The sequence below is a fragment of the Leptonotus elevatus genome, chromosome 17, assembly GCF_054856555.1.
Source record: "Leptonotus elevatus isolate MCC_2025b chromosome 17, RoL_Lele_1.0, whole genome shotgun sequence".
Classification (NCBI taxonomy): Eukaryota; Metazoa; Chordata; class Actinopteri; order Syngnathiformes; family Syngnathidae; genus Leptonotus; species Leptonotus elevatus.
The window spans coordinates 12174206-12195788 of record NC_141255.1 but is presented as its reverse complement, the minus strand read 5'-3'; the positions used below and the strand labels follow the sequence as shown (position 1 = coordinate 12195788).

At 41.8% G+C, this 21583-nt stretch overlaps 4 protein-coding genes across 4 annotated transcripts; 2 read left to right on the top strand and 2 right to left on the bottom strand.

Moving 5' to 3' along the window:
• Positions 1 to 288: 288 nt before the first annotated feature.
• Positions 289 to 2887, bottom strand: trmt10a (tRNA methyltransferase 10A). Its single transcript, XM_086059682.1, has 7 exons — positions 2506 to 2887; positions 2111 to 2279; positions 1980 to 2051; positions 1554 to 1628; positions 1278 to 1427; positions 1067 to 1172; positions 289 to 972 (listed from the first exon to the last, which is right to left on the bottom strand). The coding sequence occupies exons 1-7, from the start codon at positions 2679 to 2681 to the stop codon at positions 791 to 793; spliced, it is 930 nt and encodes a 309-aa protein (XP_085915808.1). The 5' UTR covers positions 2682 to 2887; the 3' UTR covers positions 289 to 790.
• Positions 2888 to 5880: 2993 nt separating this feature from the next.
• serpine1 (serpin peptidase inhibitor, clade E (nexin, plasminogen activator inhibitor type 1), member 1) lies at positions 5881 to 9636 on the top strand. The gene is made up of 8 exons (XM_086059528.1): positions 5881 to 5986; positions 7041 to 7285; positions 7436 to 7660; positions 7782 to 7976; positions 8071 to 8269; positions 8492 to 8592; positions 8821 to 8907; positions 9318 to 9636. The coding sequence occupies exons 2-8, from the start codon at positions 7042 to 7044 to the stop codon at positions 9440 to 9442; spliced, it is 1176 nt and encodes a 391-aa protein (XP_085915654.1). The 5' UTR covers positions 5881 to 5986; position 7041; the 3' UTR covers positions 9443 to 9636.
• Positions 9637 to 10256: 620 nt separating this feature from the next.
• Positions 10257 to 14043, top strand: LOC147159918 (Y-box-binding protein 2-A-like). The gene is made up of 10 exons (XM_086058796.1): positions 10257 to 10610; positions 11348 to 11411; positions 11498 to 11531; positions 11594 to 11683; positions 12476 to 12697; positions 12822 to 12904; positions 12966 to 13134; positions 13206 to 13307; positions 13370 to 13455; positions 13547 to 14043. The coding sequence occupies exons 1-9, from the start codon at positions 10469 to 10471 to the stop codon at positions 13418 to 13420; spliced, it is 957 nt and encodes a 318-aa protein (XP_085914922.1). The 5' UTR covers positions 10257 to 10468; the 3' UTR covers positions 13421 to 13455; positions 13547 to 14043.
• A 26-nt stretch (positions 14044 to 14069) lies between these two features.
• LOC147159917 (solute carrier family 2, facilitated glucose transporter member 4-like) lies at positions 14070 to 19854 on the bottom strand. The gene is made up of 11 exons (XM_086058795.1): positions 19645 to 19854; positions 18315 to 18410; positions 17861 to 18021; positions 16905 to 17029; positions 16711 to 16826; positions 16480 to 16642; positions 16099 to 16286; positions 15925 to 16029; positions 15433 to 15534; positions 15147 to 15350; positions 14070 to 15066 (listed from the first exon to the last, which is right to left on the bottom strand). The coding sequence occupies exons 1-11, from the start codon at positions 19675 to 19677 to the stop codon at positions 14848 to 14850; spliced, it is 1512 nt and encodes a 503-aa protein (XP_085914921.1). The 5' UTR covers positions 19678 to 19854; the 3' UTR covers positions 14070 to 14847.
• Positions 19855 to 21583: the final 1729 nt, after the last annotated feature.

Below are 21583 nucleotides of genomic sequence, written 5' to 3'. Positions count from 1 at the left end.
TCGACTCCAATGTGCTCTAGTCCCAATGTGAAGCCGCAAAATTATTTATAATAATAATAATTTATAAAGTCGGAAGATGAGCACCCCAAAAATTCAAAATCATGTGGAAAAAATATATAAAATTTGTGTATAATCATAATTTGACCCCCCCAAAAAAATCTTGATGTCATGGTAATAAAGTTGTAATTGGAAAATAACATTCATTTGAAATTGAATCATGTAATTAAGAGCAAAATAAAAATTGTAATTTCACAGCAAATTTGTAATTTTTCAAGAATAAAGTCGTAATATGAGCATTTTTTGTTTATTTACAAGAATGAAGCAGTATTATGGGAAAAAAAGAACTATGTAACTTTACAAGAATAAAGTTGTACTATTACGAAAAAACAATTTTACAAGATTAAAGTTTCATGAGAAATAAAAGTGAAAAAAAAAAAATTCAAAAATGAAGTTGTAGCATCCCAAGCATTTTTTTAAAAGAATGAAGTCGTAATATGAGAAAATTACATAGATCTTAATAAATGGTGAAATAAGAATTAAAAAAAAAATCTCTCAATTCTCCAACATCATACCCGTAAAATGCAGACTTAATTTGTGTGTTTCTAATATACACTATGTGTGTAGCATTTCAACATACACATCCATGATTTGGCACAATCAGAAAGCAAAATTCATCGATACAAAAATAAAAAGCAAAGTTTTGTTGACAATCTATCTAAGGAACGAGCCCATAAGAAGGTCAAAGCACTCAATAAATAATCTAAATCATTCTGTAACACAAGCTTGAGGCTCACTTGTCTGTTGGTTGGGGTGCGTCAGTGTCCGAGTGCTCCTCTGGTTGCTCCTTTTCATCTCCATCGCCGTCTCCTGGATCCGCAACCACGGCCTTGGCACCCTTCCTCAGAGGCAGCACGGAGAAGAAGGCCTCCTGCCAGCTGCCTTTCTCCACGTACGCCAGCATGATCTCAAACACTGATGGGGAATAAATACCGCACAATCTCAACAAAAGGCCAAGGAATGTAATCCTGGCAACAATAAAGTGAGAATGTGAGAAGCGTCTTGGTACCGTGGTTCACCGCTAGAACTTTGCGACTGTTCATCTGGACGAAGCTGCTAAGGGGAAGCTGGGCATGACAGATTCCCAGTTTCTGGGCCCGCTCCAACGTGATCCCCTGAAAATCCAGCACAGAGAAAGAAATGAAGGTGGGCAGGAAGGCGCGCCTTGAGGAACACCGCAGCTATTCTCTGAGGGAGCCTTCGCCATTTGCGGCCCAGACCTTGTGGTGATTGTGGTCCACCAACCCGCCAATCACGTACGCCTTTTTGGGGTCCAGTTCCGTCAGTACGTTGGGGGAGTCCGACGTCAGGTAGACTACATCCTCCTTGGCCATTACTTCGCTGTAGTGCTCTAATTTAATGTTAATGTCCTGCAAAAATAAATGGAATCAATTGATTTGGGGGGGCGGCGCAAAACTACATTATACATTTTTCTCAAAATTCCAACTTTTTGTTTTACAATTTTTTCTCTCGTATTATTGAAATTGTGTACTCACCTTCCAATTGATCCATCCTTGGTCTTTTTCATCCATACTCTGTTTGAGTTGTCCTCCGAGACTTGTCAGATAAAACTGGACAAAAGGGAGACAATTTATGACTTTTCATGCCCATAGTCTAACCTTGAATAAAATGTGTCCTTCCGACTGTCGACTGTCGACTGTGTTAAACAAAACATGTTTTTTGTTGTCTTTTCCACCTGGACCATATTAACCTCCACAACACTAGATTTTTTTTTTCTGCCCGTATTCTCCTCTTGAATAAAATTAGTACATTCTTCCCACAGATGTACTCAGTGACGCATGTTTTTTGTCATTTGCAGTTGCACTGATGTGAAGTAAAAAAAATTATAATGCCAAACGTGTTGGCCTTTTTGTTCACTGCCCGTTCTCTCCTCCTGAATAAAATGTGCCAAAGTGACAAACCTGGACTGGATGTGAGGCTCGCCTGTTTTCAGCGTAGCACCTCTGGATCTGCTTGTGAAGCTTGTGTACATCCTGAGAAGAGGAGAACGACTGATAATTGAGAAGCAGATGTTGGAATGGATCTGTTTTACCTTGGTTAACATGAGGTTATCAAAACTGCAGTCCACCACCAGCCTGAGAGAAGTGGGTGTCGCCTCTCGCCTCGGGCGCTTCCTGGTCCTGCGGTCTTCACCTTCATCCTCCTGATGATTGCTTTGCCTCTGCAGCCGCCGCTGATGCTTCCTGTCCTTTCGCTTTTGCCTGTAACATGGCACATTTCAAGTTAATCAGACAGTCCCATGATCTCTATGCAAGAAAAATATAATTTCTTGTAAAATTGTGTATTTTTCCACTTCCTACTTAATCTAAGTACAGTACTGGATTATTTATTTATGGGGGCGGGGGGGGGGGGGGTTACATTATATGTCACACGATAATAATGTATATAATTTGTATTATATCAGAATAAATTAAATTGTCATCTTACTTTCTTAGCTCCCTCTCCTCCTCCCATTTCTGCTGCTTTAGAAGCTTCTTCCTTTGCCTTTTAGATAAAGCTTGCTTCTTGGTGGTTTCTCCGTCTTCTTTTTCACAGTCTACTGTATTATTATTATTATTTAGGATTTTTTTGTCATCGGTCCTAACGCTGTCGTCATCATCCATTTGTTAATATTCACGTCCTACCGCAAAAGGCGCAAACTACAGGACTCAGTACGTTACCATTACTTATTTTAACACCCCCCAAAAAGAAAAGGACGTGTTTATATACAAACAGGAGCCTAACGTGAGACTAGAATTAAAAGTTACGTGTAAATCCAGCGTAAACAAGCATGTCAAAGACCATCTGAGTTTACACATGGCGGCGCGTATTTGTGACGTAATTTATGCGCGGCGGGTGCGTTCAAATACCTTCGTTTACCACAGATTCAGCGATATTTTAGTCATTATAAGCGTCATTTAATCGCCGTTTCCTAATATACGGTGGGCCAAACGTAGGTATATGCTTTGAAGATTTGTCTTTTGGTTACATTTACACTTTTAAAATACAAATGACATTAACTAAAAATGTAGTTTTGAATTGATTTCCATTTAGGCTTAGCGCCGTTAAGGGGGATGTCGTGGATCTGGGACCTTAAGGTTTGGGGTTAGCTACCAGGGTTAGGGATTTAAATTTAAACTTACATTAAAAAAATTTCCCTTCATCCTTCCTTCCCTTACTATTTTGATTCCTGCACTCTATCATTTCTTCCTTTCGTTCTTCTTTCCTTAATTTCACTCTTCCTCCAGCTTGCAGTTGCTTACTTTCTTTTTATATACCATTCTTTCCTACAATCCTTTCTTTTAGCCACCTTTTCTAACTTGCATCATTTCTCTCTACTCACTACCGTTTCCTTCTTTCCTTTCCTACATCCTTGTTTCCTTTCTTGCATCCATACTTCCTTTTTCCTCCCACTTCCCTTTTCCTCCCACTTCCAGCCTTTCACACCATCCTAAATCTACACATGTCTCCTTCCTACCTCCCTTGCTTTATCCTTCCCTTCCTTCCCACATTTCTTCTTTCCATCCATCCTGAATCCTCCCTTCCATCCTTCTTTTTATACTATCCTTTTATTATTTTCATTATTGATTATTGATTCATTATGAGACGGCGTGGCTCAGTGGTTGAGTGGTCGTCTCCGATCCGTAAGGTTGTGGGTTTAATCCTCAACCCTGGTGACCATGTCGAAGTATCCTTGAGCAAGACACTGAGCCCTGATTTGCTCCCAGTGGACCTGGCAGCGCCTTGCATGGGAGCACTGGTGTATGAGTGTATGGGTGAATGTGAAGCTTAATTGTAAAGCACTTTGGGCACCATATGGTGTAGTTAAAAGCGGTATATAAATGCAGTCCATTTTCCATTGAAGTAGGATATTTTTTGAACTTATTTTTAACCCCAGTCATCTAAAGGTATATCATCTAACTGGGGACAACTGGTTTACAAACATTTATTATAGTATTTCTTTATTTTAATATTTCCATGTTAGTGTTTAGAAAGTCATTAAACTGAGCACATGGTAAGTCATCGAGCGGTAGAAGGAATGGAAAGGATGAAGTGTTGCTGAGTCAGTGAGGCGGCGGCCAACTTGAACACAACTCAGTCACACTTGTCTTATACAATCGGCCTGTCATCGCTTGTATGTATGTACTGGATGGTTGCCATGGTTATAGACGCCCTTAGCAGAAACAGAAAGCTGAGATTTATGCTCAAGCTCCAAAAACAAATCTCATCATATTACACATTTTATGCAATATTGCTATTGGTTTTGAGGACATTTTAGTGAGCATAGAAAAACCCTCAATTTTACTTTTGGATGTTTTTGCCATGTGTAACTTTTTACATACTTTATGGCTCAAAAAAAAAAAGGGAGAAAAAGCCCAGGGCTGTGTAGCTAATGGCAAACAGATATGTCGTTGCATCTTTTTCTATTTAGACACCATTGTTCAAGTCTGTCTCAAATTTTCCCTTTCCTTTTATGGTTGTGGGTGCTTAAAAGTCTTCCAGTTAGATAAGAAATGAGCCCATTGGGACTTTTTGGGGGTTGCCAAATGTCTGACACCCCGCACAGAATGGAAAAATTGTGTTACTTCCCGTTTGTACCAGATGCTCAGTGAGTAGGGTGATAAAGAATGCTGGTATTCCCTTGAAAATATGTTCTTTCCATGTGTCACCCTCCAGAGATAGTATAAATGAATAACTGTATTAAAGATCAAATAAATAGCACATTTCTTTGAGGGGGTTATAAATGGTTGTCCCTCATCATGCAAAAAATAGCATATGACGAGAATTACGTTGGACTTGTATCACAGGGAAAAAAAAGTTATATGCGTGGAAGAAGGTTAAAAAAATACATGCTGACTCTAATGTTCGTAGGTTGTTACAAAAAGCTGGCCATTGACGGTCCAGTCAAAAAACACCCAGCAAAGTGGAAGAATACATGCTGACTTGTGTACGGTAATTGTAGTACCTTAAGATGCGAGTTTTCATTTGTTCTGTTACCAATAATAATAATAATAATAATAATAATAATAATAATAATAATAATAATAATAATAATAATAATAATGATAATAATAATAATGAAGAGTATTAAACAGTTTGGGCATCATGATTTAAAGGGTTCTGAAACTGACTTTTGATGCTGTTAGCATATCAATGGCATTACATGTTAACATAAAGCTAACATGTTAACATAAAGCTAACAAGTCAGTCTCAAGGCAAAGTAGCATTAAACACACGGTGTGTAATTGTTTTTGTTTTCTGACAGTCGGCTTTAGCATGTATCATTCCGCCTTTCTGTATTGTTTGACTGAAGCATCATTAGTCAGCTTTTTAGTGCTGATGCAGTCATTGGGCGCTCCATGTGTCAATCATCGTTTTTTTTTAAAGTTTTTTTTTTAGACTTCATTCAACATAAATAATGAATTTGGCTCTTAGCAAAATATGATAGACTGAAATGATGATTGTTATAAATATTTTTCCTATTCCCATAATTCGGGTACTCGTAAGCATAGAACTATTTTTTGAGGAATTTTTTTCATTGTTACGACATTGATCACAGCGAATGGTGCACTTTCCCCTCTGTGACAGTGAGTTTCCCGCATACCAGAGGGATGTGTGTGTATGTTGTTAGTGGCGAGGAGAAAACACTGAAGTGACTTTTTCCACTCACCAAACAGAGGAACGAGTCGGACGTGGGCGGATGTGTCAGTGTACGAAAAGGAAGCCTTTCCAGACAGTGCCAAATGACATCATCATCACAAATAACCTCTGTGTGCGCAAGCCGGCGAGGGGGGGGGGGGAGGAACGCTTCAGACCCGGCCGGGACTTACTGCGTATGTGTGTGCAAACTCTATAAAAGCAAAGGAACTCCCCGGGTCAATTACATTCAAGCAGTAAACCACACAGCCTCGTAGAAGCCAGCGACAAGGTAAGAACTACTTCTTAATTATTTGGAAACCACATTTAACAATGCGTGTCTTTTATTTTGCAATACTTGTCCAGCAGGGCAATCAAATAGAAGCTTTTCTCGTCTTTTTGAGAACAAGAGGATGAAGTTGAAATTTAGAATTGAAAATTAAAAGTTGTCGATTTGCATGGAAAAAAGTTGTAGTGTTAAGACAAAAATTGTATTGTTTGCTATGGAAAGTTGTCACATTGTTGTGAGGAAAGGCTGTGATGTTACAAGAAAAATGTGACTGTTAAAAGAAACAGCTTTGTAGAAAAGTTGGCATGTTAAAACAAAATAAAAATATATATATTTGAAAAAGTTGGATTTTTGTGATGATTACCATGTAATATTTTACTGTTGCAAGAAAAATTGCAACATTACGGAGAAAAGTCGTATTGTTGTGAAAAAATATGAGGTCTTAATGATATTAGAAAAAAATCTTAATATTGTGACAACGTGACCAAATCAAGACAGAAAAGTAGTTATGTTATGAGAATAAGTAATAAGAAAAAAAAAACTTAATGTTCTGAAGACGAAAGCATAATGTTATATGAAAACGTTGTAAAATTACAAGAAAAAAAAAGTATGATGATGTGGAAAAAAAATCTTAACATTACAATATAAGACATGTTTTAACTTTTTACAGGGAGAAAACAAGAGGAAAAAGTCCAAATATTACAAGAGGAAAGAAGTCATTTTATTTGAATAAATAATTATGGTCAAATGTCAACTTTTGCAATTTAGACAGCAATGTTTGCGCAACGCTAACAGTGAGTCGTCACACAAACACAACCCGAGTGAAAGGTCACCAACCAAAAAGCGCACTTGTCTGCTGCCTGGTATGGCAAACGAGTGTGAACACGTCTTACTGTGGAAACTTTACCGCTACTGCGTCAGCATTTGAATTTAACGATATAATCATATTCTGGGAAATTGCTTGGAGAATACAGGAAGGGATATATATATATATATAAGATGGTAGTATATAGAGCTGTTCATTCCAATAATCAAGTGTCCATGTTTTCCTGAACAGCATGTTTTGCAGATACTTTAGCGTTGTGCTGTTCGTGGCCGTGAGCGGAGGTGCTTATGGCTCTCTGCAGGACAAACAGAGCGACTTAGGCTTGAAGGTGTACGCCCACTTGACCAGAGCCTCAGCAGACCAGAACGTGCTTTTCTCCCCGTATGGCGTGTCCTCCGTCCTGGCGATGGCACAGCTCGGCGCGGCGGGGATCACTCGCAAAGCCATGACCGCCGCAATGGGCTTTTCCCTGCAAGGTGACGCACATAACCATTCATCCTTGTTTGCTCGTATAGTTGTGATCAGCTACTCACCTCCTCCTTTGCTTTGAGTGGATCAAAACATGTACGGATACGGTAACAGTTCCAAATGGTTGACGTGTGAAATGATGACAATCTCTCCCGCAGAGCGAGGAATGTCTCGACAGCAGCGCCTCCTGCAGCGCGACCTCCACGCCGAGGAAGGCTTGGAGATGGCCAGCGGAGTCATGGTAGAGAGGAAGATGAGCCTGGAGAAGGGATACCGCCAGGCCCTGTCAAAAGCCTTCAGGAGCCACCCACACCAAGTGGACTTCACCAGGCCCAACCAGGCGGTTGCCGTCATCAACGCCTGGGTGTCGGACCACACCGCAGGTACTGAAAAGTCACTATTTTACTGTACCAGAGAGTAAAAGGTGGAATATTAGTAATTAGTAGCAGTAATTTGCAGTATCCTAATTTGTTTTGACCATCGGCATCGTTTTTTTTTTTGCAGGCGCCATTCCCGAGTTCTTGGCCCGAGGATCTCTGAGCGACGAGACCCGCCTGGTGCTCCTCAACGCCCTCCATTTCCAGGGACTTTGGAAGGTTCCGTTCGACCCCAAGCTGACGCACGAGAGGATGTTCCACTGCGCCAACGGCAGCGCTGTACCCATTCACATGATGACACTCACCAATCGCTTCAACTATGGTAGCGTCAAAATAGTTGACAAATCTACTCAAGCACAGTAACCAAGTATTCATATTTCTTGATTGATTGATTTCTTCTTCTGCTGTGTCCATAGGAGAGTTTGTGACTGCCAACGGCGTGGACTATGACGTGGTGGAGGTCCCGTATGAGAGCGACTCACTGAGCATGCTGCTGGTGTCGCCCTTCGAAGCCGACGTGCCGCTGAGCGTGCTCAGTGATGACCTGAGCAGCCAGCGGATCCGGCAGTGGAGAGCCGAGCTAAGGAGCGTTCGGAGACAGTTAACCATGCCCAGGTAAGGACTGCATAAAATATTTGAGACCGCGAGAATACATTTTACAGAAAGGAAATCAGAATGTTTCCATTTTTCATGTCAGGAGACAAAATTCCAGAATATTGCAAGAATAAAGTTAATTAATAATGTTACCAGCGTAACATAACACACATAAATTAGCTTTCTCTTTTTTTGGCCTCTTAGCCTAGAATAGCTTTAAGGTGCATTTGTTGCTGTTTCCAGGTTTACTCTGAACTCGGAGGTGAACTTGAAGGCTGCACTCACCAGCATGGGCCTGGGGAACATGTTCAACCTGGCCACTGCCGATTTCACCCGCATTACAAGTGAGTTAAACAACAAAACACATTTGACAAGAAAATTGAAGAAACTAAACATTTACATGCTATTATAGATATTTATTCGTTCTATGTTTTTGCTGTCTTTGTCCCACAATTGAAAGATTCCTTTGGAACTGGGCAGTGAAAGAGTTTAAATGGGACATGGCATTTATCTGAGCAGAGCGTTCTATTTGTGGAACTACCATGTATTTAATTTCTGATTCCTCCCTTTAGCTGACGAGAGGCTTTGCCTGTCCAAGTTCCTGCAGACAGTGAAGCTTGAGGTCAATGAGCTCGGAACAAAGGGAGCAGCGGCAACAGGTAAGGCATTTCCTCAACTGCAGATGCGAAAGGTCTTTGTTTGAAAACATTTCAAAACCGACGCACATGCACACAACATTGCTGGGCAACCACATATTACTTGAACACTGTAGTTTGAGTCGTTAATTTTACGTGACAAAAATCCCGTCAGAATAATGTTGTAATTTTATGTCAGTCATAATACTCTGGGAATAACGTGACAAAAATGCTAACGTCACTAGAATAAAGTTGAAATGTCACATGAAAAACGTGGTCACATTACAAGAAAAGAATTAAAGTACACTAAAAAGTTGTAAATGGTGAGAATAAAGTTGTAACTTATGAAAATGGGAGCATGATGAAAATACAATGGAATTTCACGTGAAAAAGTTGTACATTTGTACAATAACGCATTTGTTTTGTCTTTTTAGCTGCTGTGATGTTTTCCCGAATGGCAGTGGAGGAGCTCACTTTGGATCGACCCTTTCTTTTCTTGATCCAACACAAACACACGGGGGCCATTTTGTTCATGGGCCAGTTCAATCATCCTGCTTAAGAAGCTAAGACAAGTTTCACTGTGCCCGACTACTGCTGGACAACAGAAAACAACTTTTCAAAACCAGGACTTTTGCTGACATGAATGACACTGATGCACTTCCTCTTTCTACTCGTTTTCATTCATTGTCTCGTTGCCATGCTACATCTGTATTTATTTTGTATTTATTAAAAGATATATATATTCTGTCTTAACTTTTTGAAAATGTTGAGAAAAAAATCCTTGGTCCAAGTTTTGCCTTCAAAGCGAATTTTTCACCCCCCCAAAAAAATTGTATGAGATGAAATTAACACCTATTGTGAAAAAAGTGGTAACATAACAAGAATAAATTATTTTACATTAGTCTTGACATTACAAGAAGAAAATTCTTATTTAGCGTTCATAAAAGTGGAAAAGTAACCACAGAAATATCACCAAAAAACGAAAATGTTATGAGAATAATGTAATTTTATGCTATGAAAGTCACAACAAATTGAATTTGCGTTTTAACGACATCATTTTATTTATTTTATTTTTATTTATGTATTTCTTTTTTGCGAGAAAAGGAGAAAATATAACGATGCTAGCAGTTTGCTTGGATTAAGATGGGACTACCCCATTCACCACAGTTACTGAATTTCTAAAGTTATTTATCTTATTAGTTTTTAATTTTAAAAGTATATAACTTATTTTGACACATGGGTGTTGTTTAAATAGATTAAAATGTATTTTAAAAAACTAAACAAAAAACGAAAAGTGAGGGGCTGACCTGTACTTCCGTTGACCATCAGCTCAAAATCCCGCCCTGCGCTCGTTCCGCCAATTAGGTAGAGACTTCCGCTCAGTGGCCCCGGACCTCTCCTGGATAAAAACCTGAGCAAGTGGACGCCGGGCCGCAGTACTTTCGGTTGGGGCTCGAACCACGGTGTTCGACTGAGGAGCCGCAGCAAGCAAGCAAGCAAGCAAGCAAGCAAGCAAGCAAGCCAGCAAACAAACAAACAAGCAAGCAAGCAAACAAGCAAGCAAGCAAACAAGCAGACCGCGAGCATGACCGACGTCGAGGCACAGAGCCCTCCACCTTCGGGCCAGGGCCCTCCACCTTCGGCCCCGAGCCCTCCACCTTCGGCCCCGAGCCCTCCACCTTCGGCCCCAGTGGAAGATAAGCCACAAGCGGAGAGGAAAGTCATAGGTGAATCACGTGTGTGTGTGTGTACGTGTTGATTGATAATCACGGCGTAAACGAACTCACCTGCGCAGCCGTTTTTGTAGTCTTATTGCCATGTGCGTTCGACAGAAAATGTTTTCTGTGCATTCTTGAGTTATTCGTTTGGTCTACTTTAAGTCAGTCATACATGCTCAGGTGCAATCATCCGTATAATGAACATGTTTTTTTTTTTTTTTTAAATCAAATTAAAATGGGTGTGTAGTGTGTGTAAATTTACAAGTAATGTATTTTTTTAGGACTTGACATGTATTTTGAGTATTTTTAAAAGCTTTTTCGTGACCTTCAATGGAATGGAAACATTTACAACCAGTGTTTGATCTATGAAAATTAAGTTCTCTTGTATGCCTATCTGTGACCCTGCCAGGATCTCTGTAGCAACTTGTTGCTCTGTGACCACTTCTGTTTTAAACCTTGGACTGTTAGGTGTCATCTGGTCAGGTCTCAAGATGTCAAACGGTGAACAGCATGATGAAGACGACTGTCTTAACACATTTTCATTTTTATGACATTGTGGCCCTTCCCTGTGACCTAGTGTGCACGTGATTTCAAAGTCTTACTGTTCATGATTGTCTCATACACACGCACACACATTAGAATGACTGGCATTCCCCAGTAAAATCCTTACTACTGTGCTAATTATAAGTGTTGTATATGTATATTTTGTTGACTATGCTTTTAATCAAATGCTAACATTGCTTCAGCCTCCTTGGTACAAGGAACGGTGAAGTGGTTCAACGTACGCAACGGATATGGCTTCATAAACAGGTATTGACCCCCCCCCCTCATTTTTTTTCGGTACATATGATCGTCTTAGACAGAAGTCACAGTGATTTTTGTTTTGCTTTCCTCAGGAACGATACCAAGGAGGATGTGTTTGTTCATCAGGTAAAGCGAGGCCGTTTAGCGTCGGACGACGTCTTTCAGTGACGCTTGTTGTCTTTTATCAGACCGCAATCAAGAAAAACAACCCGAGGAAGTTCCTTCGGAGTGTTGGCGACGGCGAGGTGGTTGAGTTTGACGTGATCGAAGTCGTCAAGGTGAACTTTTTGACTTGTAATATGAAAAAAGTACTTATAGGATTTTCTTTATCAAATTTGAATATTTGATTATTTTTATTTAATAATCTGGAAAAAGGTAGATTGTTGCTTATTGTTTTGTTTTAGGATTACAGTAAATTATTCTTCATAGGTTTAAAGAGTAGTTTATCAATCTTTCTAAGATGTTGTATAATGGTTTGAATTGATGAAGATTTTGAAAATAGGATTTTATCCGTTACAGCAGTGGTCCTCAACCCTGGTCCTCGGGGACCGGTATCCAGCCTGTTTTCCATGTCTCCTACAGCCAACACAGGTGGGAATCGTTATCAGTCTTCTCCAGAGCTTGCTAATTAGCTGATGATATGAATCACCTGTGTTGGCTGCGGGAGACATGGAAAACAGGTTGGATACCGGTCCCCGAGGACCAGGGTTGAGGACCACTGCGTTACAGGGAGTGGCCATTTTGCCACTTGCTTTTGTTGCTTTTGACTTAAAATGACACCACAGTGCTCAGGTAATGGCCAATCACGGCTCACTTATTTGGTCATGTGACATTTGCAAGCCAATCCCTTGGGCGATGTGATGTCATTTAGTCGACAGCAAATAGCCGCCCCCCTGAAATGGACAAGAATGGGTGAATTTTGCAGCTTAATTTATATTACATTCTGAACACGGTGTCTAGCCTTGTCTGGTAACATAATGTAAAATATTATTTTAAAAAATTGACTTGACTTTTAGTATTTTTTTTTCTTAGCTCATGTGAACTAAAAGGATGACTTGTACCTCCCTCAGGGTTCAGAAGCAGCCAATGTGACGGGCCCTGGCGGGGTGCCAGTGAAGGGCAGCCGCTATGCGCCCAACAAGCGGCGTTTCCGCCGGCGGTTTTTCCCGCGGCCCAGCGATAAGCTGGCAGATGGCCAGCCCCCCAGCGGCGAAGAGGAGGGGAATGCTGAGGACGGCAGACCCCAGCAGCAACACCAAAGGCCTCGCCGACTGCGCCCACAACCACAAAATGTAACATGCAGGCAAACTTCTGCCTTAGTGCTACATGTTATCATATCAGCTAGTAGCATGTTAGCATTTTATTTAGTTTTTTTTTTTTAAATGGTTCCTGACAATTTTTTATTTTATTTTTCAGGGTGACATTAGAGAGCCAAAAGCCACAGAAGGAGATGAATCACAAAGACCACCACGACGTCGGTTCTGGCGGCCATATCGACGGTAACATTGCATTTTGTTTTTGCCGATTTTATTGATTCCATATACATCTCGCTGGTTCCAGACCGTTCGGTCCGCGGCCTGCTTCGACCCAGCCCAAGGATGAAGATCAGAACCAGCAGCAGGCTAGCGCCCCCGAGGAGGCATCGGCTGAAAACACAGATGCTGTTGAGGGCCAGAAGCAGCAGCGGCGCCAGTCCAGACGTCGCTGGCAGAGGAACTCTGTCTCCAAAGTGAGCTAGCAGCTAGTAAACTGCGTCTTTGGTTAGGGTTTTACGGGAATTGAGCTGTCGCTCTGCCACAGAACGGTACAGAGAAGCCTGCCTCGGAATCCGGTACCCCTCCACAGACCTCCAATGTAGACGAGAAACCCAAATCTCCAAAGGCCTCATCCAAATCACCAGAGGTAAGACTCAAATTGCCAGTTATTAAGGGTGACGGCATTATCTTTTTGACCTTGACTTGTAGAAGGCTGCCGACACAAGTGTCTCGGACCTGGCACCAGCACAGACTGAGTGACTCTCCCGAGCGGAAAGTCGCGGGACTCTTGGGAGGTGGGACTTAAACGTTCCGTGTGTGTGTGTGTGTGTGTGTGTGTGTGTGTGCCTGTACAAATGATGTCTGGCTAACACATTTTCGTGACAGTTTTTTTTGATAGGTCCATGGGTTGAAGGACTGGCCCTATTTGAGAACGCACGTCTCCCCTCCTTGCACTGCCCCAAACCTGCGTCCCCCCTCAGAACACCTCTGCCCCGCCCCCCCACCTTACTCTATAGGCAGGAAGGACACAGGTGTGTATTTTCATCTTTAGAAGGGGCATAAAAAGGGATGTGGATCAAAAGATGCTTGTTCTAATTCCCCATTGAAAGAAAAGAAAACAATTTTCTTTAAATAATCGCATCAAGTAGCTACTACAGGAACGAGCCTTGATTTTTATTTAACTTTTTAATTTAGTTGAAGAGGGGAGACGAAAGCAGGTGCATTACGGGGCTGGTATAAGTTACTACCTGACAATTCTTAAAGGTTCCCTTTGTTATCCTCATTTGAGGGTGGTTTATTAATGGAAAGACTTTGTTTTACTTTTTTTTTCTCCATGGAGGGGATTATGTGCAATGTGTGAATAAAACTGTTTGCAATTCTGAGGCGTCAGTCCCGTTCATTGTTTTAATTGCTGTTTATTTACATCATGGGGGCAGGAAATGTACACAAACGTCACACTTTAACATTTCTAATTCATATCTACACAAGAGGTATTAATGGAATAGCTTTTGTATTGGTAGGTAAAGACACCAAAGCCCATCTGGCTATGAAATGTTGACAATGGAGATTGGAAAGCTATGGCCAACTCAATTTTAGCAATTCAGCGTTGGTTATCTGTCTCGTATGTGCTTAAAATTGGACACGGATTGGAGGAAATGTCAAAGGTGAGTTCATATTTGACTGACTGAGGGAGTTGTGAGTTTGATTTCAAATTGTGACAAAATATGCAAATTTTTTTATAATGTAACATCACTCATCTGTCAACTGTTAATTTGAGCAGCCATTGGGCCAAATGACTTGGAGGTAATTTGTACGCACTCTATGGCAAAAAGGCCACTTCACATGTTAAGATTGCGTAAGTGATTGGACAAAAATTAAGAGTTCAGTTGTGCCTTTTCAGGCTTTCTGTTAAACTTCGCCCACACGCTATGACGAAAATAATCCCTTTTTTTGTGTCACATTGCGTCTGTCGAGCTGGCTTAGCTAGGAAAACGGGGTTTCTGTTACATAGTTTTTTTTTTTTTTAATTGCCACTCATTAAAGTGCAAAAGTTCCAGTTTGAGGAATCGGAAGTAAATATGTGCATTATGTATTCACTGGAAAGTGTTAAAATAATTTTGTGAAAACACCACACTCCGATTATAAATACAACAAAACTCCTCGGATGTAATGGAAATCTCCAGTTCTCAGTTAATGCTTTCGTCCCCCAAGTAGTCCAGTTCTGTGCTGGTCTTGTTGAGCTCCAAGTCCATGTCCATCATGATGTCTGCTGAGGCATGGTGGAAGTTGGCGGAAATCTGATCGAAGGTCTTTCCTCGCGTTTCAGGCACACGGAAGAAGGTGAATATGAGGAAGAAGAGCAGCAGGGTGGCGAAGATCAGGAAAACGTATGGGCCGCACAGCTCCTGGGGGTCGGGCATAAATGGGTTGATTGTGATGTGGTATGCTTTGGATAATGATCCGTTTTCTGGATTGGCGTACTCACGGCAACATAGGGGAAGCCCATGCCAATGAGGAAGTTAGCGGTCCAGTTTGAGAATCCCGCCACGGCCATGGCAGACGGCCTGGGACCTTGTGAGAACAGCTCGGCGACAATAAACCAAGGGATTGGACCCGGACCCACTTCGAAGAAGGCCACAAAGCCGAAGACGGACAACATGCTGACGTAGGTCATGGCGGGGACGCTGTCCTGTGAGGAGCGAGAAGGACAAGCATCAGGAAATAGCCCACACCGATCCAGACGGACTGGAACGCTGGGGTTGAGTACTGACCAATAAGCTGAGAGTTATGGTCATGACCACAGCGCAGATGCACATGCCGCCCAGTCCCAGCATGTGCAGTGTTCTTCGGCCCATCCTCTCAACTAAGAAGAGCTGTCAAGAAGCACTTTTAATTCCTGGCAAAACTGGAAAGTATTCACAGCACTGCTCCACTTTTTCCATATCGTATGTTACGGCCTTACTCCAAAATGGATTGAACGTTTCTACAAACAACCCATAATGACAATGTAAAATAATGGTAACTTGATGAGCCCAAATGTCTTCATGTTAGAAAAAATGAGTAAATGCTACCACAAATACACAAAAGTATTGAGCAAAGACTGTGAATTTACATGTGATTTATATTCGCTTTTTGCAAACATTTTCTTCACATTTTCATCCCTGGGTGTTGTATGCAAAAATTGATGGGGAAAGATATGGAAGAAAGGAATAATGCTGTAACATAAAAAATTACAAAATAGTGAATTTATTTTTCAGACTGACCGAAACAACGGTGAAAGCACAGTTCACTATTCCGGCTCCAATTGTGGCGTAAACTGGACTTTGGACTCCGGCCTTGGTGAAGATATTCGTGGAGTAGTAGAAAATCTGCACGGAGGCGGCGGGAAAAAAAAACATCACATGAAGGATTTGTATCTCGTGCTGTAGATGGCTTACCGCGTTGATCCCGGAGAGCTGCTGGGAGAGCTGCAGCAGGATGGAAATGATCATCGGCTGACGGTGCAACGGCGAGCGGAACAGCTCCAGGATGGACACCTTCCGCTCCATGTCCATCCTCCTTTTCTCCTCCTTCATCTCCGCCAGCAGGTCGCCCACCTCCTGGCGGCCCGTCAACCTCCTTAGGCCTGCAGTGCAAACCCGACGGGAACGCCGCTTAAAGTCCTGCTGGTCAACCACGTTTGTTTGTTTTTTACTCAGTTTGGGAAAAGAAAGGAGGTGAAGGAGGAAGAAGAAGTGAAAGAACGGGAAGAAGAGAAACAGAAAGGTGTAACTGGAGAAGGAGGAAGAACATGGGGTGCGTCTTTGGATGTGGCTCACCCCTCTTGGCGTGGTGCTCCTGACATCGGACGATATAGAGAAAGCGCGGGCTCTCGGGGCAGAAAGGCAGCAGCGCCATCTGGAGAACGGTAGGCAGCACCGTCAGCCCCATCAGAACGGGCCACAGCTCCTCACTTCCCAGCAGCTGCTCCAGCCCCAGAATCTGCAATCGAGGCACCTTACTATCAATGACTGTCCTTCAAAGAACCACGTGGCCACCAGCCGTCTTACCTGCGCCAGGAGAATCCCCACGACGATGGCGAGCTGGTGCAGCGTGCCCAGCGCCCCGCGCAGAGCGGTGGGTGCTATCTCACCCACGTACATGGGGGTCAAGCCTGACGCTAGCCCTGGGGGTGGACCAGAAGAAGCGTCGTCAAACGCCAGGGCGGCGGAAGAATAGTGCGATGTCGGAGTGAGGTGCTCACCACAGTAAGCGCCAATGACAAAGCGTCCAAGGATCATCATTTCGAAAGAGTGACAAACCTTGGAGAGGCCCATCAGGCTGCCGCCCACGAAGGCCAACAGGTTGTTGATGAGCATGGCTTTTCTCCTGCAACCAGGCACTTCAGATGTATCAACAGTGGTTAACTTTTTTTTACAAAATCGTATCGTCACTAAAGGCAAAAAAACCCAAAAACCTTTTCTTTCTTCAGGCTCGCATTGTGAAGTCACAACTCACCTGTTCTCTAGACGTTCTCAATGCAATCTGGTTTTGCCGTGTAGCACAAATTAACACTAACAAATAACACGTACAAATAAAACAATCTTCTGATGTTCCTACATTAGAGTGACTGCTATTCACACATAATTTTATTAATTTTAATAATGTTATTAATGTTATTAATATTATTAGGGCATAGAGATCACTGTAGATGTAAGTAGTGTCTTGTTTGAACTTTCGACCATTGGAGGGTGCTATTATACTGTATAACAACGCATGCATTTTTAGCCTGTGCACATCAACGGAAGCTAGTCGATGTCCGTCCAAAACAATGTACCTAAACATAAGAGTGATTTTAAACTGACTCAAGTCTCACGGGGGAAACCAACATGACTCTTGGTTTAGAATGTCAAAAACATGTAAACCGAATCCTCTTGATGGGAGATTCTTCTCCTATTAACAGGTGATTATTCTTCTCCTAGTGATGTAGATTACAACATTTTGTGGTCATAACATTACTGTTTAGGGTCATAACAATGCTGGTAGGTTGCATTGGCAAGATGTGGTGCTGTGATATGCCAATCATTTAGTGCCTCTGGGGTCCAATCACATTTCATGGGGGCCAGTTAAAAGAACCCCCCACCCCCGTGTCCGCCATTTTGTGCCACGCAGGATTTACTCTGGTCACGGCAAGTCAAGTTTGAAGTAGCGCTCCCTTACCTGCCCAGCCACTCTGAAACAAAGCCGACGCAGGATGAGGTCAGCATGCCTCCGATGGAGAAGATGGCCACTGACAGGGACCACAGGGATGTGAGGGTCCCCGCGGGGATGGCTTGTCCGTAGCGGTGGACCCATGTGGCGTTGTAGTCGTTTTCAATGATCTGAGCACACAACAACAAGTCACAAGCCCGCGCTCACCGTGCGCCAAGGCCTGTGTTCAACATAAATATCCCGGCCCCTATTTTGGTTTTGGTTGTCAGCTGGTGTTTGCGTGACACTCAAGGTGAAACGGGTCACATGACTCGCCAGTAACAGCCACTTGGTTTAACTTCAATTAATGAATGGCTAAATGTAATTTCTGGGCATTTTGGTTTTACAGTAATTATATGTACAGTATAACTTAATTGATTTGAGTGGAATGAAATCAAACCAAATTTGGCACTCTTGCTCTTACCTTCTGAGGTGCATTGATGACGCCGATGTTGTATCCAAATTCCAGTGATCCCAGTACAGCAGTGAACACGGAAAGGGCAAGGGTTCCAGTCACCGTCTGCAACATGCACACTAATATTTACCTATATAAATATAACCCATATTCCCATCAGGCTACAATACAGGCACCTGTTTCCTCAGTGACAGACACAACACTTTCCCTCCGGTCTCTGATGTCACGTTTTAGTTAAATGGGACTTCCCAGAAAGTCAAACATATAATATTAGCAATAGCGTTAAAAGTACAGTAATTTAGTAATTTAAGTACAGTTGGTTGGTTGCCATTGTATATTAAAAAAAAGAAATCTTCAAATATTTTTTATAGTATAGTTATTGCTATGGGGGAAACAAATCTTACACTCTAAAAACAGTTGGGTCAAAAGTAACTCAATTATGGATCAAAAATAGACCGATCCACTTAATGGGTCAATTTGACCCAACTTTCTGGGTTGTTTCATACAAAATGACCCAATTTTTTGACTCAAGTAAAGGATCTGACCAATATAATGAGTTGTTTTATGCTGAAAGACCCATTTCTTGACTCAAAGTTGGGTCAAATTGACCCAAGTAGAGGATCGGTCCATTTTTGACCCAACTGTTTTTAAAGTGTACCATTAATTATACATTTATTTACAGTAGAATAATTTTAAATGACTAGTTATATAGTTTTATCAATATTAAATATAGAAATAGGAAAATCGGTTAATCTAAAAATATCAAAAATAAATGATATTATTTTTTTTAAGTAACATTTTATTATGAAAATAAAAAATAATTTGACCTTTAAGAAAAAATACATGTAACTAAATAGCATGAATATTAATGTATATTTAAAAGCTTTTAGTCAGATTGCATTTATATTGTTATTAATTAGCAAAAAAAAGAACATAGTTCACCACAGAGGTGTCATTACATGTTTAAAAATATATATTACTATTGTTTGCTATGGGGGAAATAGATATTTTTTATTAAAATATTTTAATATTACAAGAAAAGAATAATTCTACCAAAATCGTATAAATATAAACAAGTATAAATATTTATAATAAATCATTTCAAATAAAAATTATACATGACTAATATTTGCTAGCGGAGGCATAGATAGTCAACATAATTTCTGCAGGAAGCAGTCAAAGGAGGTGGCCTCAAGGTCAAAGCACAAAACCAAACCAGAAGTGTTTTGCTTCTGGAGGCTGGACTTTTTCACCAAAAACACCCCACAAACTTTTCTTCCTGAAGGCGATCGGCTGCTTGGCCAAAACCCTCTCAGGCACACCTCCAAAGGCCACTGACCTCTCCTCCGAGTTGCTGAAAGCCGGCCGGCATGACTTTTGGCAGCTCGGTCAACCTCCACCCGAGAGAGAGCGTGCCCGGCAGCTCCCCTCTTGGACTTCAAGCGTAGAGACAAAACGCGATCCGATCTAAAAGACAAACGTGGCCCTGTCCTGCGTTTCAGCAAGACTGTCCACTGTGCACGGCTGGATTGTAAAGTGACACCAAGCGCAACCACGTGCACGCCTCTATCCGAAGGGAGGGGTGAGGGAGTGTTTGGTTGTTGGTGCTGGGAGTGGCAGGGGGGGGTCGGGTGTGTTTGGAGGGATGTATGCTGGTTGAAGCTTGAAGTAGAAGGTCAAAAAGTCCAGTAGACGTTCAGGCTATTTCGATAAAAGCACGCTTTTGTGAAACATGGGCTCGTCTCTGACCCCCCTGTTGCCATTGTCTGTACTTCCCACTACCCATAAATGGATTTCTATTTTGGGGTACAAGCCAAAAGGTTGAACCCCCCTCCAAGCCCCCTAATGTTGTAGTCACACAACAAAGCCGCAGGAGAACAGGTGTTATCTAAATTTGGGCATGCGCTTTTATTTAGGTATTGAGACCTATTGGTTAATTCATAAGGTACGCATCATGATCTCAACACGCTGTATCAATATCATATGGTGAGCAAAAGTGATAAATGGCAATAATCAATAAACCCAGATCAGATTCATGTTGTTCAGATATTATTTGAAGAAGTGACAGTGGCCTTATCCCAAATTGATGGTGTGGTGAAGCCATACTGTTTAGAAATTGATAACGTCGTACAGTATTTGGGCATCTGCCTGCTGTGCCAGTGTGCCAGCGCTTGTCACCACACCGTTGAGTGGGTGGACTTTGAGGGGTGTGTGTGTGGGGGGTGGGGTCGTCAGACCTCCTACTTGCGTCTTCTCTAACCTCATGATCCACAAGTGAGTGACAGCAAACTTAACTAATGTTACATGCGGTATATCTGGTCGCGATACGTTTTTTTTTAATTAATTTTTTCTTTAAATCTACTTGGGTGGCCCACCCAAGTATTAACATGGTGTGGGAAACACTGTATTGATACCGTATTGATATTGATACATGGTAATATTAATATTATTTTTCACAGCAGTGGCCAGATAATGTTCGTAAGTCACATGATACGTGTACGTTGGGTAGACATTCTACCGAAAATATCCGCTGTGGACCGTGTGATACTGGTCATCCAAATCCGGCCCCTCGCTTGACACACCTCCCGCACGTGGGTGTGTGTGTGAGGGTCAGCTGGTTCAAAATCATGCTCCAGTTAAATGGAGTGTAGTCACCCACCGGCAGGTGCTGCGCGTCGTCGTCCAAAGAAGTTAGTTTGTGTGGGGCTCGCGGGCCTGTACGTAGAGTATATGAAATGGAATAATACAATATTTGGTCTGTTGTTCAGGTGTAAACTTTTGTGCTCAAGGGCTAAACTTGATTATTAAACACACAGATGGGCCAGCACATTCATAGCTGCGGTTAAAGTAATGACTGGTAAATTAATAAATAACAAATTCTATGTACTTCATTGTCATTTTTGAAATTGTATCATAGTTCTTATCATCTAAATATTTGGGCCAATGTATACAGGACTGTATGTAATAAATAATAATCATTTGTTGTCCCTACAGATAACAGCCCAGCATTGGCCCTCGTCACTGTCGGGAAGCTTAAGCCAGCCTCCAGCGTGGACAGCCCTTTGTGTTTTATTTATTTAAACATTGTACTCCTTATGAAATACCCAAGAAAGCCAATGATAGACTGGAACGGCTGGCAAAAGAAAAGTAAGAACATTGCTCTCTCATAGTAAAATGTGATTATTTTGAAGGGGCCTTTTTAGGCTAATTTTTGCCATTTCTCAGGACTTTTATAGTGTTTTGGCTTGGCAACAGCACAAAGTTGGTCATTTGAGCTC

Bases quoted from the DNA above. Each gene is read 5' to 3' on its own strand.
- LOC147159917 (XM_086058795.1), bottom strand. From the start codon at position 19,677: ATGCCGGCCGGCTTTCAGCAACTCGGAGGAGAG. The intron at 18,022-18,314 runs GTAAGAGCAAGA...TTGTGTGCTCAG, and splicing joins TCATCAATGCACCTCAGAAG to ATCATTGAAAACGACTACAA. The intron at 16,030-16,098 runs GTAAGCCATCTA...GCCTCCGTGCAG, and splicing joins AGCTCTCCGGGATCAACGCG to ATTTTCTACTACTCCACGAA.
- LOC147159918 (XM_086058796.1), top strand. From the start codon at position 10,469: ATGACCGACGTCGAGGCACAGAGCCCTCCACCTTCGGGCCAGGGCCCT. The intron at 11,684-12,475 runs GTGAACTTTTTG...TACCTCCCTCAG, and splicing joins ACGTGATCGAAGTCGTCAAG to GGTTCAGAAGCAGCCAATGT. The intron at 12,905-12,965 runs GTAACATTGCAT...CGCTGGTTCCAG, and splicing joins TTCTGGCGGCCATATCGACG to ACCGTTCGGTCCGCGGCCTG.
- serpine1 (XM_086059528.1), top strand. From the start codon at position 7,042: ATGTTTTGCAGATACTTTAGCGTTGTGCTGTTCGTGGCCGTGAGCGGA. The intron at 7,977-8,070 runs GTAGCGTCAAAA...CTGTGTCCATAG, and splicing joins CACCAATCGCTTCAACTATG to GAGAGTTTGTGACTGCCAAC. The intron at 8,270-8,491 runs GTAAGGACTGCA...TGCTGTTTCCAG, and splicing joins AGACAGTTAACCATGCCCAG to GTTTACTCTGAACTCGGAGG.
- trmt10a (XM_086059682.1), bottom strand. From the start codon at position 2,681: ATGGATGATGACGACAGCGTTAGGACCGATGACAAAAAAATCCTAAAT. The intron at 2,052-2,110 runs GTAAAACAGATC...TCCTCTTCTCAG, and splicing joins ATAACCTCATGTTAACCAAG to GATGTACACAAGCTTCACAA. The intron at 1,428-1,553 runs GTGAGTACACAA...TTATTTTTGCAG, and splicing joins AAGGATGGATCAATTGGAAG to GACATTAACATTAAATTAGA.